General features: G+C 42.8%; 1 protein-coding gene across 3 annotated transcripts in view; it reads right to left on the bottom strand.

Annotated features, from left to right (window-relative positions):
* MTHFD1L (methylenetetrahydrofolate dehydrogenase (NADP+ dependent) 1 like) overlaps positions 1 to 20848 on the bottom strand; it is a 191846-nt gene that overhangs the window by 77608 nt on the left and 93390 nt on the right. For all 3 annotated transcript variants that reach the window (XM_081295964.1, XM_081295963.1, XM_081295965.1), the window contains one exon: positions 3693 to 3832. In XM_081295964.1, coding sequence (XP_081152090.1) covers positions 3693 to 3832 — 140 coding nt within the window. The remainder of the gene's footprint in view (positions 1 to 3692; positions 3833 to 20848) is intronic.

The raw sequence follows: 20848 nt of genomic DNA, 5'->3' as shown, positions 1-20848 counted from the left end.
ACATGGAGAAGAACTGTTTAAGCACCTGGGGCTGTGCCAGTTGCTTATTAACACAGAAAAAAAAAAAAAGAAATCAGAGTTGGTCACGGCACCATAGACCAGGACAGTAATAAGGGGTGAGATGGTTAATTTTATGTGTCAACGTGGTGGGGCCATGGGGTACTCAGGTATTTGGTCAAAAAGTTATATCTGGGTATTTCTTTGAGGATTTTTGGACAAGATTAACATACAAATCCGTGGACTCTGAAGCAGGGCACTAAGTTCTCCATGATGGGAGCAGGTGTCAATCAATCAGCTGAAGATCCAAGTACAACAAAAAGATTGGTCTCTCCTAAGCAAGGGAGGATCCTTCCATCTCCATCTCACCATCAGTCTCCTGGTCTGCTGTGCAGATTGTGGAGTGGCCAGGCTCCACAACCACGGGACCAGTTCCTTAGGATAAATGTCCTTCCACACACATACACATTCTTTCTGTTGGTTGTAAGTTTCTGAGAACACTCACTAATCAGATGTAGACCCAACAGTATGACAGAATCTAGTCCTTGTGTTGCACCAAGAATGGCGAGCACTTTGGAAGACAGGAGATGAATTTAAAATGATTGGGACTAAAATGGACGAGTTCAGGGGTCACAGGATTTTCCACTGCACAGATTATGGGAAAAAAACCAAGCTGAATAAACAGAAAAGGCAGCCGTGGCTATTTGTGTAATTCTATCAGAAGGAAGCAGAAATTAGAATGGACCAAAAATATTAGCACAGAGTTATTTCAAGTAAGAAGGAGAGACACAGAGATGGATAAGACAGAAGACAGAGTAAGAAGATGAAAGTTCACTTATTATTCAGTTATTGAAAACATTCCCTGGCTACAGACTATGGCGGGCACCAGGGCACCAATGAATAGGACACAGTCCCTAATCTCAAGGGATCTAGAACCGGAGGAGCAGACACACCAAGGACATTTATAAAACAACATGAGGCAGAAGGTGCTGCTGAAGCCCAGAGGGGGGTGTCCAGCTTCCCGAGTCTCCCATTGTATTACCCTCTGTCCTTGCTGTGGTTTGGATCTTCAGTGTCCCCCAAAGGCCATGTGTCAAAGGTTTGGTCCCCAGGTGCTATCGGGAGGTAGTAAAACCTTAGGAAGAGAGAACTAGTTGGGGGGCTTTAGGTCACTGGGGGCGACCCCTTAGGGAATTATTGACCCCCCCCACCCTCTCTGTTTGCTTCTTTCACTTCCCAACCATGTTCTACCATGTGATCTTGTCGCAATGCCCTGCCCTGCCAGTGGCACAAAAGCAACAGGGCCAACTGATCATGGTCTGAGACCTCCGTGATTATTAGTCAGATACATCTTTTCTCTTTATGAATTGATCATCGCAGGTATTTTTACAGTAAAGGACAATTTTGCAGTATCAGACAGCACACCCTGTGTCTGTGTCTATCTGCAAACCCTGAGCCTTCTATAATCATCACCACCATAGAATAAGGACATTAAGTGGGAGTGGAGGAGACATAAAGGATTAACATGGGAAAACACAAACACTGTAGAACAGAGCACATGCATTGAGACAAAATGAAATAGAATTACAGGCCACGTAGAGAATTTGTATAACAGAGACTATAATCTGGAATAACATTAGACTGGAGGACAAAAGGTCTTGACTTTAGGTCTGACTGGTCCAGTCTCTTAGGCAGGTGGGGGATGTTACCAAGCCACTGGATGTCCACATGCTTGAGACTTCCTCCCTCTTTATAAAGAACGAAACAAACTCCACAATCTCTAAGCCCTTTCTAGTGTGAAAATTCCCCTCCTCATTTTTTTTTTTTTTTTTTTTTTGGTACTGGTGATTGATGCTTTACCACTGAGCTGCATCCTGAGGCCCCTTTACAAAAAATATTTTATTTTAAGACAAGGTCTCCCTGAATTGCTGAGGCTGACTTTGGACTTTCAATCTTGCTGCCTTGGCTTTCAGAGATGCTGGGATTACAGGTGTGCACCACTGCACCTGGGCAGTATGAGAACCCTTTGAGTTTAAAGTTTTCAGGGTGGAAGGACAAGAAAGGAACATTCCAAATGCCTCTTATATAGGCAAAAATTGTTTTTTGAAGGTGGAATTTGGTCTACAGATTCAAAGTCTAAAGTCCAGGAATGACCACCACAACAACTGGTATTTTGAGCAAAATCAGAATTCTTCAGGATTTACTATCTTATAAGATGTATTTTACATCAATCTTGCATTTGAGATGATAAAGCTTTGGGCCAAAACAAAGAGCTCGAGTATCTGGTATTAGGAGTGGACTTGGGATTTAGACTACCTTTAGCTTTTATTACATGTTCAGCTCTGCATGGTAGACAGATCTGGCTCCCTGCCAGACTGGTAAAGCTGCCCACATTCCCTAGACCCTTCAAACCTCAGCATCCTTATCTGTAAAATGGAATTAAAAATCTCTGCTTTTCCCAGGATGAAGAATTTCTAAAATTTTGCTTTTCTTTTGTCTTCTTAAAAAAAGAATTTCCTTTTTTAGATTATGCTTTTATCATTTTTTTAGATTATGCTACCACTGAGCTACATCCCCAGACCTTTATGATTTTTTAATTTTGAGAAAGGGCCTTGCTAGGTTGCTGAGGTTGGCCTTGAACTTGCAATCCTCCTGCCTCAGTCTTCCCAGTTGCCAGGATTACAGGCTGAAGTAAGATCATTGAACAAAGCACGTTATAGTCTGCCTGATGGCAAACCTGTTATTTGTTTTTATATAACATTCTACACGATAATCATTGATTACATGGCTTTTGTGTACACAGTACCCCAATTAAGAAACTGGATTTGGGCTATGTATGGTAGCACATGCCAGTAATCCCAGCTACTCAGGAAGCTGAGGCAGGAAGAGCATAAGACCCTGTCTGAAAATAAAAAATAAAAAGGGATGGGATGTAGCTGAGTGGTAGCGTGTCCCTGAGTTCAATCCTTAGTACAAAAAGAAAGATGATGCGGCAGTTTATCAATATTCTAATGATGAAGAAACTTAGAAACTTAAATTATTTTATTTTGAAATGATTAACCAAAAATAAAATTTATTTTTTCTCACTTGGAAGTTCTTCAAATGGAAAAACACCATCCCCACCCCCCTTCCCCCCAAAAAAAAAATCACAAACACCTTTTGTAAATTCTATGCATAATAAGACAGGTAAATATCAAAACTCCTCAAAAATGTGAAATTATGATTTGTGTTTTCCAAGCAGATTTTGCTTAGAAGCAACCCAGTGCTGCCAGAGGCCAAATTGCAATAAACAGAAACAGAAGGAAAGTGGTTTTAGGTGAAATATGATGAGTTGTAGCCTCAGTGAACCAAAAACCTCTCTGTACAAATGCTGAAAACCCTCAGTCATCAAAGAGATCACTCTAATCCTGGTGTCCTGCCTTTAGGAACAAGAGCCTCTAAACTCCTGCTATCAAGTGGTCACGGAACCTTGGCCTGAGTGGCGGGGTGAATCTCAGGACTAAAAATGCCCACAAGATGCTCTCTCCAAATGCAGTGTGGAGTCCCATCCCCAGGGCTGTGGGTGTTGCTGCTCTTTGAAGTAGCCAAACTCCAAGTTCCTCCGTTGGTAATTTGTAAAACATGGGTTCAGAGAGGAGACATTCTATGCTAATTTCTGCTTTGTCTAAATTTTAAGAAGTTGCATGGAGACTTACGCTCGGTCCGCCTCCGTGCATCTTCAGAGCTCGCACAGTGGCCACCAGCACCACCACATTGGGCACCAGGCCAGAAGCTCGACATTTGATGTTGAAGAATTTCTCCATCCCAATATCAGCCCCAAAGCCAGCTTCAGTCACTGTGGGGAAGCAAGTTGGAAATGGCTGTTATCTTCTAAAAACAACAGAAGGTTTTGCAGTCATTAGTAAGGAGTGATAAGAATCCAAGCTGAAAGGACAGCTCAGTCCTCCCCAACCCAAGCTTCCTGGGTGCATCTCCCGCAGAGCTGAACTTACACTTTCCTACTGCCATGGAGAATGTTCACCTGGAAAGATGGCTCTCTCCCTGTTTTGCACCACAGGATTGAAGGATTCATTGCCAAGGCTAAGATTTTTCTGTTATTACTATAACTCTAAACAAACTTTTTTTTTTTTTTTTTTGGCAGGGGAGGTGTGGGTACTGAGGATTGAACCTGAGGGCACTTACCACTGAGCCACATCCCCACTCCGTTTTGAGACAGGGTCTTGCCAAGTTGCTTAGGGCCTCACTAAGTTGCTGAGGATGGCTTCAAACTTGAATCCTCTTGCCCAGCCTCCCAAGTGACTGGGATCACAGGTGTACTCCACCATGCCCAGCTCTATTTATTTATTTTAAATAAAGCTTTTCTTAACACAGTTGGGGATTTTCAGTTTTGCAATCAGGTTCCAAACTATATCAAAGGATGATGATAGCATGATGATGATATAAGATCCCTTCTTACTTATTAAGAGTCTCTGAACTTAGTGTCACCTGGTCATTTCTGGTGACTGACAAAATTCAAGTTCAAGTTGTATGGCTTAAGGATGTTGATCATGAGACTTGAAGCAAGACAGCACCTTTATTCCAGAATCACAGAGGATGCTCATCTCTCTGTGTCCCTACCCTTGCAACTCCCCCCCGGTTGGCAGAAATGTTTCTGTGGCATGCCTGGGGGTGGCTGACAGAATATTCGCACTGCCTTCCAAGACAATGGGTCAGCAACATCTTCTTCATGCCCAGGGGAGGGCTCTAGAGCCTTGCCACTGGATACGTGACTCTCATCACGTATCACGTATCGTGACTGCTGCATCACCTGGGAGCTTTTTAGAAATGTGAAATCATGGGCTCCAGTAAGACCTACTAAATCAGAAGAACACCTGGATAAGTTCCCCAGGTGAGATGCATGTCTATTACAATTTGGGAAGCACACTCCTCCAGGAAAGGAATACTACTGATGCAGCAAAAAGTAAATATTTATGGACTCTGAAACCAAATACCAACAGTACAACCAAGGCTAAAACTTATGGAACAGATAGGAATTGACAATAAGAAAACATTAAGGTATAAACAAACAACATTTAAAACGTGAGCAAATTTTATCCCTAGATTTTAACAAGAATAAAAGGAAATGAAATGTCACACATGATTTCAAACTCTAAATACATCTAATTCTTTGTTGTTTTATTTTGGTACTTTATATGCCTAGAGGGTTTTTATGAACTAGGTGTAACTTTGCAGTTTTCTCCTTTACTTTAAAATTATAATTGCTTTTCTGCATTATAAACGTTCAAACTTTATAAGTATCAGCTAACTGATGTACCAAGATTTATAAGATTGTTCCCCCTGTTATGGAATATTTGGTTTATTTCCAATAGAAACAATGCTACACTGAAAATATCTGTGTACATGGGCTTTAATCTCTTTCAAATTATACTCTTGGAATTAATTCCCGAGGGTGACTTATGGTGTCAGAGGATATAAAAAAATTTTATGACCACTGATATGTTTCTGACAAACCACAAGCTATTTCTTGAAAAATATCAAATTTGGAATGACTATAGCTACAAGCTATTTTTTCTTTATTATATTTTCTTTGAACCGACAGCAAAACAATTTAAAGAAGTGAAAGACATTCCTTTTTATATAGAATTTGGGACAATTCTGATTTTTATTACTCATGGTCAAAACTAGACAAGATTTCTTACAGCAGCAGTTGCTGCCTCAGGGGTCTCCACGGAAGAGCAAATATTAATATCAGCATGTTGGCAGACCCCAGAAGCTGAATCATTTAGTTAACTTTTGTTAAGGTCATTACAGGCTGGGGGTGTAGCTCAGTGGTAGAGCGCTTGTCTAGCATGCACAAGGCCCTGGGTTCAATCCCAGCTCCCCTCCTCGCCACTCTGCCAGGGTCTGCTAGTGCAGGAACATTTGGATGTCTAGGCAGCCTTATGGAAGGGATTACATGGGACTGTCCAGTTAGTGTCACAGACAGGATCTTCAATCCCTTTCATTCATGCAATTTTTTCAAAAAATGTTTTTTATTATTTTTTCTTCTACATTTTTTGTTGGTGCATTATCGTTGTACGTAATGATGGAATCTGTTGTTATGTATTGGTACATGCACACACTGTAATAATCATTCATGTAGTCTTGGTCAGTTATTTAACTTATTTGAGTCTCCAGATCCTCATTTAACTTGGGAAGATTAGGTGAGATAATCAGTACATATAAAATACCAAGTTTCTGTTTTCTGGGACCTTGTAAGAGCTCACAAAACGGAGGCATCATTATTACCAAAACTACATTTCTCCCGCTTGCTAGAAATCATACTGAATTCTGAGCATTTGTTCAATTCTGCAATGTCTAGGCCTTTTTCTGGTGGAAGAGCACCGTCTTAGGTTTGCTTCCCTCATGCCTGCCCAGGAAGAGGGGCTGTCTGCACCCCCGTGAGAACGGCAGGGCAGCACTGTGCTGGGGTAGAGCCTGGGCATTTGGGGAAAGGTGACAGGAGTCCAAGGGACAGTCAGGATCTTCCCAAGGAAGTAAGGAGTCAGGGGATGGAGGATGGTAAGGGAGGGGAAGAGAGCAGAGGGGGAGAGAAAAGAAGAGATTCATAGGTAAAGGTGAGAGCAAGAGCCAAAATCAGCTTGTGAAATACTTGGGAATCAACCTAACAAAAGAGGTAAAAGATTTATACAATTAAAACTATAGAACCCTAAAGAGAGAAGTAGAAGAAGATCTTAGAAGATGGAAAAATATACCCTGTTCATGGATAGGCAGAACTAACATCATCAAAATGGCGATATTACCAAAAGTTCTCTATAGGTTTAATGCGATGCCAATCAAAATCCCAATGGCATTTCTTGTAGAAATAGATAAAGCAATCATGAAATTCATATGGAAAAATAAAAGACCCAGAATAGCAAAAGCAACTCTAAGCAGGAAGTGTGAATCAGGTGGTATAGCGATACCAGATTTCAAACTATATTACAGAGCAATAGTGACAAAAACAGCATGGTACTGGTACCAAAACAGGCGGGTGGACCAATGGTATAGAATAGAGGACACAGAGACTAATCCACAAAGTTACAACTATCTTATATTTGATAAAGGGGCTAAAAGCATGCAATGGAGGAAGGATAGCATCTTCAACAAATGGTGTTGGGAAAACTGGAAATCCATATGCAACAAAATGAAACTGAATCCCTTTCTCTCACCATGCACAAAAGTTAACTCAAAATGGATCAAGGAGCTTGATATCAAATCAGAGACTCTGCATCTGATAGAAGAAAAAGTTGGCTCCGATCTACATATTGTGGGGTCGGGCTCCAAATTCCTTAATAGGACACCCATAGCACAAGAGTTAATAACAAGAATCAACAAATGGGACTTACTTAAACTAAAAAGTTTTTTCTCAGCAAGAGAAACAATAAGAGAGGTAAATAGGGAGCCTACATCCTGGGAACAAATTTTTACTCCTCACACTTCAGATAGAGCCCTAATATCCAGAGTATACAAAGAACTCAAAAAATTAGACAATAAGATAACAAATAACCCAATCAACAAATGGGCCAAGGACCTGAACAGACACTTCTCAGAGGAGGATATTCAATCAATCAACAAGTACCTGAAAAAATGCTCACCATCTCTAGCAGTCAGAGAAATGCAAATCAAAACTACCCTAAGATACCATCTCACTCCAGTAAGATTGGCAGCCATTATGAAGTCAAACAACAACAAGTGCTGGCGAGGATGTGGAGAAAAGGGTACACTTGTACATTGCTGGTGGGACTGCAAATTGGTGCGGCCAATTTGGAAAGCAGTTTGGAGATTCCTGGGAAAGCTGGGAATGGAACCACCATTTGACCCTGCTATTGCCCTTCTTGGACTATTCCCTGAAGACCTTAAAAGAGCATGCTACAGGGATACTGCCACATCGATGTTCATAGCAGCACAATTCACAATAGGTAGACTGTGGAACCAACCCAGATGCCCTTCAATAGATGAATGGATAAAAAAAATGTGGCATTTATACACCATGGAGTATTACGCAGCACTAAAAAATGACAAAATCATGGAATTTGCAGGGAAATGGATGGCACTAGAGCAGATTATGCTTAGTGAAGCTAGCCAATCCCTAAAAAACAAATACCAAATGTCTTCTTTGATATAATGAGAGCAACTATGAACAGAGTAGGGAGGAAGAGCAGGAAGAAAAGATTAACTTTAAACAGAGACATGAGATGGGAGGGAAAGAAAGAGAAAAGGGAAATTGCATGGAAATGAAGGGAGACCCTCATTGCTATACAAAATTACATATAAGAGGTTGTGAGGGGAATGGGAAAATAAACAAGGAGAGAAATGAATTACAGTAGATGGGGTAGAGAGAGAAGATGGGAGGGGAGGGGAGGGGGGATAGTAGGGGATAGGTAAGGTAGCAGAATACAACAATTACTAATAGGGCATTATGTAAAATTGTGGATGTGTAACCGACGTGATTCTGCAATCTGCATTTGGGGTAAAATTGGGGGTTCATAACCCACTTCAATCTAATGTATGAAATATGATATGTCAAGAGCTTTGTAATGTTGTGAACAACCAATAAAAAAAAAAAAAACAGAAAAACAAAATCAGCCTGTGAGCGAGCAGGGAAAGGATCTGCTGAGACAGAGAGCCATGACTCCCACCAGCAAGGCCCTGTCGGTGCTGAGGAGCAGGGTGCAGGGAGCCAAAGTGGTCCACAGTGTTTCCATGATGCAGTGTTTCGGAAAGCTGTTCACCCTTGTCCTGTAGTGGCAGGTGGACTGCTGTGGACATTTTACACGCTGGGGACTGACCAAGTGCTTTCTGAGCTGTTTCCTCCAGAAGCTCCTGTTGGACAGTGAGCTTCGAGGACAGGGCGCATGTCTGAGAGATTAAAATCACAAGACATGTACATGGCACTGAACAAAGGTACGGATATTCCCACATTAAATACAAGTGAATAGTAGAACAGCAAGCTCTGAAACACTTGGTCACAAACATATATTGTCATTATTGAATCCCTTTGGAATAGTTGAAAGCTCAAATTCCCTTCAAAATATCTCTTCCTCACCCCTGATGCATGGTCCATGTTCTCCTTTCTTCCCAGGCTCCCTATGCCTCAAGGGAAAAAATCCAGTTGTCTTCACATGAATCCCAAGGCCAGCCTCATGTGAACCCCAGACACATCCCGACCTGCACTCCCATTTCACTCTCCAGGAACATGGAGCTCCCTGAGGAACCCACGCCAATCATACCATTTACCCTCTGCCCTCGTCTCCCACCCGAACAGTCCCCTTTCTCCTGTCTGCTGCGGAGTCTTTCTTATAAATATTTTCTTAGATGTCGATGGACCTTTAGTTTATTCATTATTTATAGGTGATGCTGAGAATCCAACCCAGTGCCTCACCCATGCCAGGCAAGCACTCCACCACTGAGCCACAACGCCAGCCCCTGCTGCTGCTTTTTTAATCGATGCATCTCAATTATATGGAATGGTGAGTTTCACTGTGACACAACTGCTCATATATAAAAACACAATCTGATGAATCTCATTCCCGCCCCTGCTGTCCCTCCTCCTGTCCTCTCCCTCTACCCTACTTACGACGGCCCTGTTCTTACCTTTGTATCTTCCACACATGAAGGTTTTATACTCAGGGGCACTTAACCACTGAGCCACATCTCCAGCCCTTTTTTGTATTTTATTTGGAGACAGGGTCTCTCTGAGCTGCTTAGGGCCTTGCTAATTTGCTGAGGCTGGCTTTGAACTTGTGATCTTCCCACCTCATCTTCTCAAGCCGCTGGGATTACACGCATGCGCCACTACACCTGGCTTAATTCCATATTTTAAGAGACAAACTAGAAACAAACAAATAAATAAAAGCTGAAATAGTGGTAATAAAGAGACTTCAGCCAGGCATGGTGGCACATGCCTGTAAACCCAGAAGCTTGGGAGGCTGAGGCAGGAGGATGGAGGGTTCAAAGCCAGCCTTAGCAACTTAGCACGGCCCTAAGCAATTCAGTGAGACCCTGTCTCTAAATAATAAAATACAAAAAAAGGGCTGGGGATGTGGCTTAGTGGTTAAGCACCCCTTGGTTCAATCCCTGGTACCAAAAAAAAAAAAAAAAAAAAAAAAAAAAGACCTTCAGTTAGGGAAAGGAAACAGGATGTAAGGATATAGTTATAAAGGTCCAGGGACTTAACTGCTAAATGCAAAGCAAATATGGAGGCAAATCACGTGTAGAAAAGTGAAGTGAGTGCCAAGTCCTTGCACTTTGAAAGCTGTTCTGAAACAGAGCATACAGTCACTTTCATGTTGTTTGCTTTTGAATAACAACAGGCTGCCAAAGAAAACAAGGAACATGGGGAAGGCAGGCTGATGTGTTCACAGTATTTACAAAAGTGAGGACCCCATTAATGAGCCATCACCAATAACTAGCAGCTTGGAAATTGAGGCTGCAGTGTTGTGTATCTATGTCTGAGTACCCCAGGGACCTTCACACGAAGGAAAAGGGGACAAGTCACTCTTACTAGCAGGTTCTACTTTGTAGGGACTCCCTGGAAATTGCCAACATGTGGGATCTCTAAGTTGAGATTCCCTAGCAAACTGAAATAAGCAATTTATTCTTTTATCACATTTGCTGCTCTCAATAAATTTAAAAAGAGATACAGGCTAGAGAATGACTGAATATTAAATTTAACAGACTGCTCTTGAATCATAAAGCAAGTCCGCTTAGATCTGGCTTTCCTGAAAAGCAAGCAATATAGTCAATCTCAAAGCCACATGTTTAATAAGGCTTGCAATAAAGTGTTTGCACAAGTCACAACAATTATTTGTCTTGGCAATCTCTGTTCTCTTTGTTATAGCCATTCAGCTCACAACATGAATGAAAACAGGAAACGGTGGCTGACAGTCTTATTGTGCTGACACAGAAGTTATTAGACAGTGATCTGTAGCTTGATTCAAACTTCAAAACCCATACTCGGCTCAGAAAGGAGGGTCAGTGGGTTCAAGCTGAGAAGGGACGAGCCATTCAGATCAACACTGTTATTAACCTGCACAGGAAACCAAGCTCTGGGTGCAGGTGGAGAGTGAAATACAGGACAGCTGGCTGTCCATGACGAACCCCAGGGCACCCAGATTTCTGTTATAAAGATTAAACAGAAACAATGACAATGACGAGCACAGGAATACTACCACAAGGGCACTCTGGCAGGCATGCCCGGTATCTGTGAAATTCTTCAATGAGAGATGGTTTGTAAGTATGTGTCAAATTGTTCTACCATGTCCCTAACTTACCGTATGCACAGAACTCCGATTTTAAAGTTGCTAACAGACAGCTCACATAAGAAACCAAAAATAAACCAAAACACCAAACAACAACAACAAAAAACATGAACAGCATCCCTTCATAGGAAGACCCTATAAAATGTGGCTTGTAAGACTGGAACTGTAAGAGAACTTTAGGGACAGTGGTCTAGCCCTGTCCTGGCTCCTGAGTCCAGGCAGGTGGTCGGCTCGAGATAACGGTGTGGAGCCCTCCGTCATATCTGGGTCCCTCTGCTGCCAGCCAGAGCTCCCCCAGCACATTGCACACTCTGCTACTGGGATTCCACTCCAGAGTGTTTTTCGTTCAATGTGTACATCACAGAATTTAGGAACAGCTTTCATTCCTCATTTGACAATTGCTGAACCCCCACTCTGCTGTCGGACACTGGCAACTGCACACCAAGTTCTCATTTAGTTAAACTGCCAACACATTGAACAGGATGGAAGTGAGAAAGATTAATCAATTACCTAATCAAAAAGGAATATGGTTCTGGCCTTGCCCTTTCCCCCTCCTGAATTCCCTTTGGTGTTTTACAATTTTTCTTCATTTTTTCCTGTATGAAGGTAAATTAGAATTTGATGGTTTTGTATTGGCTTCTGGATATTCTTGTGCTAGAGTACGTTACCGTGCCCACTCTGCAGAACCACAAACCATCAGTGCAGTTCAGTTGTTCTTGACAAGAGGCAACTCTGCCCCACCTCCCTGGGGACAATTAGCAATATATGGAGACACTTTTGGTCGGCCCTGGCATCTCGTAGGGATGCTTCTCAACATCTTATAATGCACAGGGCAGCTAATCCCCACTCACCCACCTTCTTTCAAAAAACAAAAAATGTTCTATCCAATATGTGCACAGCACTGAGGCTGAGGCAGGCCACTGTCCTTCAAGCAGGACAAAGGAGGCTTGTGCTTCCTAGAGGCTCCCTCTGAGAATATTACAAATGCATTAGATTCTAGACTAAAAGACTGAACTAACTTATTATGTTAATAAATGATTGTAACCCTATGCAAAATGAGATTCTGAAATATGAAATATCCCAGTAGAAATTCTTCTCAGCACCGCTTTGATTTGCTGCATTAAGTAGACTCACTACAATTTGGCAGTTTCTGGTGATGAAAACTAGTGACCAGGTGACTACTGAATTAATCTTGTAAGAAAGAAGGGAATGATCAGGGAGAAACCTTCAGTATGGGAAAGCATGCATGTTGGCAGCTGTAGCCCTCCTGCTAAAACATACACGAAGGGGAAAGGATTATTCTGAGAAACTGAGTCAGGAGGGGCAGGGCCAAATGTCGCAGTTACTAAGCGTTTTCTGTGCAGCAGGCGCTGTACCAACACTCTCATTTTACCCTCCACCACTTGGGAGGGAGCTTTCTCCTCCTCATATAGTTTATGATGCCAAGGAGCAGAAAGTTCAAGCAATTATTGCCAAGGTCACACAACTATTAAGCTGGCCTGAAAGCAAAGCCATTGTGACTTGAACTGCAGTCTCTGCCAATGTCCCTGCTCCACATTGCCTTACCAATACATCAACCAATCCCGCAGCATTTCTCTAGCTGAATTGCTGGATGGGTTTTGCTTTCAATGAAAATCTTAACACCTTGCACTTCCACAGCATTTCAATCTATAAAAAGTAGCTCTGTATTATTTTCCCGACTGAGAGGTGAGCATGCCCAGATTTGTTTTCTAATTGCAAATGGTCCTGCTGTGATAGCAGAAATAATGTAAGCCACAGTCTTCTCCTTTATATCTCTTCCTTCCTTCTTTCTTTCACATACTCATTTTCTCTCCAGAGCAATTCTCAGGGATTATTAATCACTTCCTCTCCTAGTTCTTGGACTATGTGTCAATATAGATGAATCCTGGGCAGCAAGAGGAGCGTTCTGATGAACAAATATGACCTCGGAGAGAGGACACTCCAGGGACCAGGTCCACCTGGACATGGCACCCCAAACCAAGCAGAAATAGGCCACACAGACAGGGTACACTCACCGCAGTGGCGTGCCCTTCTGGGGCTGAGGGGACATTGCTACTTGCTGACTGAGCAGTCAGATCCCAGATACCCCCCCCCCCACCCCTCCCACATGTCAGCTCTCCCATTTTTGGGTGAGGAAATGAGTGACTCCAAATCTCTAGGTTGAATTTTCTTTCCCAACCTCAACTTTTCATCAGCAGAACGCACACAATAATGGGACAAAAGGGAACCATCGCTTTAGCGCTGAAATTCTCAGCTTTGCTTTTCCACTGGGGGAAACCCTCCTTGGAATCTAAGGTCTGGTTGAACTAAGGCACTGAGAAAAATTTCCCTTGAGTTTCTGGCTACTTGAAATAACGGAATAGTGTCACCAGAGTTGCAAATTGAATTTCTGTCTTGTTATAATCACCATGGAGTCATTTATCTCATGAGTACTCAGAAGATAAAAGAAATGAGAACGGTAGGACTTCATAGTCAGTTCACAATGGAAATGACTTTTCTGTCCATGATACATGCACTCTAAATACACACACACACACACACACACACACACACGTACAACATATTGACTACTTTTGGGTAAGAAGTTGAATTTATGAACCCTTAGAGGTCTCACAGAAGAACTTTAGCAGCCAGCTCAGCTCAAAATGGGTTGACATAAGAAAGATGTCTGTGAAGAGCAGATTTGGCCAACTTCATTTTCAGAAGGATTTCTTGAAAACAGATGGTGGGGCGGGGGGACACCTGTAGCTTTCATTCAGTTTGTACTTTATTTTCTTTCAATGAGTCAGAAATAAAGAAACTTTGTGCAGGAAGAAACAAGGTAGAGGTGGTTCAGGCTTCATTCTGAACCATCTGGGCTGTAATTCTGGCACCTGCCTACGGCTAACTTAGGAACAGCCAAGTTCAAAGTGACAGTGCCTATGAATTCCCAACTCCCGCTCAAGGTGAGCTAGCCTTGGAGGAGTTTAATTATTTTTTTTAGGTGACAAGGATGAGGCTAAGTAAACCAGGATGAGTCATTAAATTAACCACTAAAAAGGCTTGGCATTGTTGCTATAGCTTAAGAAACAAAAACCAAAAACCTCTTGATTTAGAACATTTTAACTTCGAGGATCTATCTCATCTCAAGACCACGAAATTTTACTAAAACCTAAATCCTTTCGGCATTTTAGAGTTTGTCTATTTAATCTATTATCCTCTTTGGTTTTTATTAAGTGTATTAGGCTCAGATTTCCATAGAGTATAAAGAATCAACTGGGCACGTATTTGGAGACCTAAAAGAAGAAGAAAGCTGACGTCAGCATTAATCCTCCTCGCTGGCTTGGTCTAGGCCATGTTTGCACAAACCTGGGGGAGTCTGCCAGGGGTGTAGATCACATAAAAAAAGTGACTGGGTGTGTATTTAGGGAAGGCAACAAAAACAGATTCAAAGTCTAAAGAGGACATAGGTACATTTTTAGTGGCACAGTAATGGAAATTTAAAAAATACCTATAATGCCACTTTGATGTGTTTTGATGTCAGGCTCCAGAATTCCCTTCCTCCAGCAAGTTAATTGGTTACAGACACTGGTTTGCTTTATTTGGAACCATCACTGATCATCTTTTTTATAAAATGATTTTTTTTTCCAAATTTAATTTTGGAAAAAAAACCCACGTTCAAATGAAAATTCAGTTATACGTGTTATTTTTACCTCCCATATAAAAGCCCAACTGAATTAAATTTAAGAATAATGGATTCCATCCAAATAGTTCCCATCTTCTTGTCAGGAGCACACACATTTGTTCAATGTCATGGCTGTGATCAGGGCTTTAACCTCCTTGGTTTTTAGCAAACAGTAGCGTTTGTAAGTTCTGGCCCGAGGCCTGGGATTTTGGATGACCACACTGGTAGAGCTAGTCTCTTGTAGCACCTGAGAAGTGGACACTAGGAAGTTAACATAAAACAGAAATGAAATCTGCCAGGCGTGGCTACTAACATGCCTTAACCTAACATAATGGAAAGACGAAATACAGCATTTTTAATTGAGCAGTTTTTGAAAACATGCCCAAAGGGTGGGGGGGGGAAGTATAAGCGTGAAGGGGTAAATACACTTTATAAAGTCAAAGCTTCCCAGGAAAGAACAGTTAAAAAAAAAAAAAAAAAAAAGAAAGGCAATCACTTTTTCTGGACCATTAATACAACTCAGCAAGAGAAACTCTGACTGCTGAATTTGAAAACAAAGTAAATACACCAGCATTTCTATAACTTATAGAAGAAAGTTTATAGAAGAAATGAAGGCAGAAGGAAAATATTGAAATTTGAAGTTGTAACGTATTTACTCTAACATTGACAAAGTAGGCAGGATGCAGACTTTTGAGCCAAAGGCAGAGGCCCATTCGTGCATTACTTTACCAATTTATGAGTTGCAAATTTCACTTTTAAAAAAGAAGAAAAATGGGAGATACTGGGATACACCACACATCATGCATAGTAAGCAAAACTATATTATCTCACTGGGTGAGGCAGTGCACTCTGTTAATCCCAGTGGCTCAGGAGGCTGAGGTAGCAGAATCTCAAGTTTAAGGTCAGCCTCAGCAACTGAGTGAGACTCTGTATCAAAGTAAAAAATAAAAAGGGCTGGTGTTGTGGCTCAGGGGTTAAGAGCCACTGGGTTCGATCCCTGGTACCCTTCCCCAAAAGTATATTGTTTGAAAAGGTTTGAATGTGGTCTTGTACACATGTGATTGTTATATATAATGTACTTCTGATCTGCATTTCAAACATACGTGTCTCTGCACAGGTTTTACTTCTAGCAATTTCTTATGTAGGTAGGGAAGAGCTGGTTTCATGGTCATATGTTACAGGCAAAAGAAGAATTGCTTAGGCCCTGCCCATTCTGCTCAGCGTCGGTACCCAGGGTACAGAAGGCTCCCAGGGAACATCTATCCCAGTGTATCTGCCGCTGGTTTATATTTAGGGCCACAAAGCACCTTATAGCCTGAAGGATGAGGAAAAACTGCACAATGTATTTACTCTAACATTCCACCTCAAGGGGAGACACAGTGTTATTCTGATTCTCTGACCCATTCATTTCCACAGAGTTGGAGACACATGTACCCCGAAAAGAAATGAACAATGTGAAGAGAACACTGGAGAGCTTCATTCCATTTGATTGTTTTCTTTGCTTGGTGGGATACACTGGGAAGTGGTCCCCTCCCCCAGTCCCCACCCCTGGCTCCCAGTACTGGGAATGGAATCAGGGGTTCTCTCTACCACTGAGCTACATCTCTAGCCTTTTAAAAAAAAATTATTTTTTTGAGATGATCTTGATAATTTGCCATGGCTGACCTTGAACTTGTGATCCTCCTGCCTCAGCCTCCAGAGTAGCTAGAATTACAGGTGTGCGCCAAGACCCCTGGCTGGAAAGTTGTTCTTTAGAGCAGCAAACAGCCTTCCCTAGGGCATATCTTTCTATGAGCAATGCTCACATCCTTTCAGGAAATGTGCCTGTGGCCAGTGGTCTCACAGCCCTGGAGGGCACAAATGTCCTGATCCTTGGTGAAGATAAAGGAAATGAGCCCACAGCGTTACCCAGGTGTCACAACGCTGTGCGTGAGAAAGTGGGCCACATGAGAACAAGAGCAGCTCCCCAGGGAGCGGAGATGGGATTCTGTGTTCTCCTCTCCCCTGGGACCCGAGATGGCTCTACCTTGGCCCTCATGGCCACCATACCTAGAAAGTGGCCAACCCAGGGAGGAGCAGAGGAGAGAAGCACAGATCAGGATCATCACAAAGATGAATGAGGTCCCTGGCTGCCCCGGGCTCCCCTCAGCTTGCGGGGCCTACTGCCGGCCTGGACACTGCACTCCGAGGAGGGCCGTGCCTCCTCACGCCGACTTTCAGGGGACCTCAGGCCAACATCTGTCTGGAGACACGACACCCCAGTTCCCCAGGGCCGCTCTTCAGCCTGCAGGAGAATCATTTTGTGCTGAGTGAATCTTCTAGAAGTTAATGGTGGCTTCACCTGGCTCAGTGCCAGGGCAATGCTGGTGCCTTGGGCTCAGCAGCGACCAGGGTGGAGCTACAGAGCTCAAGAGGCACCAAAGGTAGAAAAGCAGGGAAAGGAAGGAAGGAAAGCCAAGTGCTGGACATGTGGTCCCCACTGTCACTGGGCTCACATCAGGAACAGGGCAGGGAAGCTGACTCAAGGGCTCGTTAGTGACCAAAGTCTCTAAGGTGCACCCACAGTAGCCACATTCCTCCCCCGCTGGTGTAGCTGCGCCACTCTGGGAATAGAGGCAAGGATAGCGCTGTCTTGCTTCCGCTGAGTCCTTCCAGAATGTGTCCTATGCCCTGGCAGGAGGCAGCCCTGCTGCCTGTCTGGTGGGACAGCCCAGCAAGAATCAAGGAGCACACTCTGGCAAGGCCCGGAGCCCACATTTGTTAAAACCCAAACCATAAAGGACAGCCGTGAAGAAGAGGGATGGCAACGCTTCTTCCCTTGGTTGACTTCCAAAACGAATATATTGTTAGAAGAAGGACACCCTGGAGCTGCCCAGGTGACAGATTTCACAAGGAAACGGTAACAAAGGATCATCACAATTCTCGTGTCCCCATCTCGACCCCATCTCTAAGCCCCGTTGGAGTTGAGACTAAAGTTTGTTCCAATTCGCATCTTCTAATAAAAAAACCAACTCTCAATTTGCCACCTCTCCTTCCTCCTCTTGGGAGGTCCCCAGCCTGGTTTTATGTCCTTATGCAGAAGTGAATCTAATGAGGGTACCAAATATGAGGATTTGTGTTTCATAGGGAAATATCAAGCATCTATAAATATTCGATCATTATATCTATTATCCTGGCAAAAGATACATATTAAAAACAAAGTTTGGGGGCGGGGGTCATAGGTCAGCAGTAGAATGCTTATCTAGTCCTGCAAAAGCCATGGGTTCAATTCCCAGCACCAAAAAATGAAAAATAAAAAACCTCCTCCCAAACAAAGTTTCATTATGCTTAATGGGCTTACAGAATTTCTGAGAAAGCTTCCTGAAGGGCAATTTGGGGTTTTCACCAGCAAATATGGTAACCTCCATCAACATAACGTAGGTCATGCACTGAAGCTGATTTCACATCCGGATCTTTTCAGTTAACATAATGTGCTGCATTTCCCTGTGACGTTAACAGATTTATCATGTAACAGTCCACTATAAGAAACACTCACGGCTTACACAACCGTTTGCTCGCCTGCAGACGTGTCCTGAACTTTCTCACAAGTGATCTCTGATACTGTAAGAGCTGAAGGCTGCCGGTGAGTCTGGCTGGTGCAGAAGATAACCCCAGGCACAGGTCTGCAGAGCAAGCAGCAGTCTGCTCCCTACATCCTAGCTGGCTACTGTGCACAAGTTTTCAGACAGGAAATGGAGATGGTGACAGATGACATGGCATTAGCCCAAACAGTGCATGACCAAGCCACCTTTCTGTTTGAGGGAGATCATGTTGAATCACAAAATCTCAGCTTCTCTTATGGCAAGGTGTAACTCCAAGGCTGTTAATGAGATGTAAATAGAAATATATGTGATTTCCTGGAAAACTCCCGAAAAAGGGTATGGCCTCCTTCCTCTTTCCTACTGGTAGGATACAGCTGCGATGGCTGGGGCTTGTGCACCACACAGCACAGAGCCTATAATGTCCAGGAGCTGGTGCATCTGCTCATATTGCCTACCCTGAACTTCTTGTATGTAAAAGAAAAGCAAGTTTCTATTAGCTTTGGATCATCTTTCTTCATGGTTCCTGTTATCTGTGGGTGAACCTAATCCTGACTGATTCATTATGAAAATAGAGCCTACTTAGAAACACTATATAGCACTTTTCATTTCTATCATTTCGGTTTGCACATTACTTGAACGTTACACAGTGTTTTCTTTCTCTGCACAACATTAACTCTGGGAATGAAGTCAAGGTTACATTTCTAATTTAGAAGAGATGTGAGATTTGCTCAAAGTTTTGCTGATGAAAGAACTGAACTTTTAGAGGCTGAGATGTGGCCAGAACTCTTTGATGGACACCCCAGAGCTGCACCACTGAAGGTAACGGACAGAAGGTGGAGAGCAAGCACTGGACACTAAATTAAATCAAGACAACAAGAAACTGGTGCATATGTCAGTATGGAGCATCACAAGATAAATGTGTAGGACCCCAGAGGGTTTCCTGTTCATCTGGCTTTAAAAACTGTTTTTGCTCTAAACTTTATCTCTTCTGTGCACGGATCTGCTGAACAAAGAAGTGTTTTTTGGAGTCGAGAAACCAAAACCAAAACAAAACCCCTCTCTTTTTATACTTGTTTTAAATACTTTAAGAAGCTATATTATAAAATTATTGCCTCCCCCTAAAAAGTAAATGCCATCTACAGTCAACCAAAAAAATCATGATTTTATAAAACAAACAAAAAGACCAAACAACACTGGGGAACAACTCCAGAGGAGGTATGTACTGAGATTGCTGGTGTTTAAAATGCAGAATGTTTGTGTACACAAATGCCTGAACATATGAGAACATTTAAAACTCATTAGAACATAACGGAACATTTCAATGCTGGAGAAGGTGGTATTTTTCTTGGGGTGGGGGATGCCAGGCATTGAATTTAGGGCCTCACACATGCTAGGTGAGTGCACCTACCACTGAGCTACACCCCACTTTTGTTTTGTATTTCATTTTGAGACTCTCACTAAGTTACTGAAGCAGGACTTGGACTTTGGATCCTCCTGCCTGAGCCTCTTGAATTGTTGGAATTATAGTTACAGGTGTGAGTCACTGTACCCTGCTGGGATAAGGAGATTTCAGTGGATGAATGAGCCACCTTCACTGCCCTTGGGAAGCAGGCCACACTGGAAACCACTCAGAAAACTCATGGTTTGCGTCATTTCCCCACTTCCGTTTGCAGAGAGAAAGTTCTGACCCTTGCTCTGTCTGCCTGACCTACTTTGCCCAGTTATTGCCCACATGTCCCAAGGGACATGCAAGAGCGAGGACAGCTATGCACAAAAGCCATCCACACTGCTAGAAAGTAGTGTAAAATGCCTGGCCCATAAGCATCCCTAGTGACATCCAGATTTGGCTCCCAAACAGGCAAGACTTGACCACCTGCCAACCACAGCTGCCAATCTTGGTTATAGCCTCAGTCTCCCTCTTAAATTACAGACCCACATTTCCTCCTCTCCAAACACAACTAACAAACATTAACATCCTGCCACAATCGCTTAAGGTCTGATTTTCAGATCTGCAGCTTTGAGCTGAGGTCTCCCATGGTCTGGCCTGGGTCCTTCTTCTAGTTCCCTCCCTTCTTCCCAAGTCACAACTCTTATGACATTAACCCTTATCCTGAGCACATCTGCCCGCTTTTTGTACATATGTGTACGTGCATAAATAGAATACAGTACTGCATCGTGTGAACTGGGACTTTGCAGATGGTCCCCAACTTAGAGTTTGGAATCTGCAGTCAGCAGAAACCTACGGTTTTGAATTTTCATCCTTTCCCAGGCTGGTGATATGC

Source organism: Spermophilus citellus (genome assembly GCF_964194105.1).
Source record: "Spermophilus citellus genome assembly, chromosome: 5".
Classification (NCBI taxonomy): Eukaryota; Metazoa; Chordata; class Mammalia; order Rodentia; family Sciuridae; genus Spermophilus; species Spermophilus citellus.
Note: the sequence above shows the minus strand (reverse complement) of the source record. Positions and strands in the feature narration are given on the sequence as shown.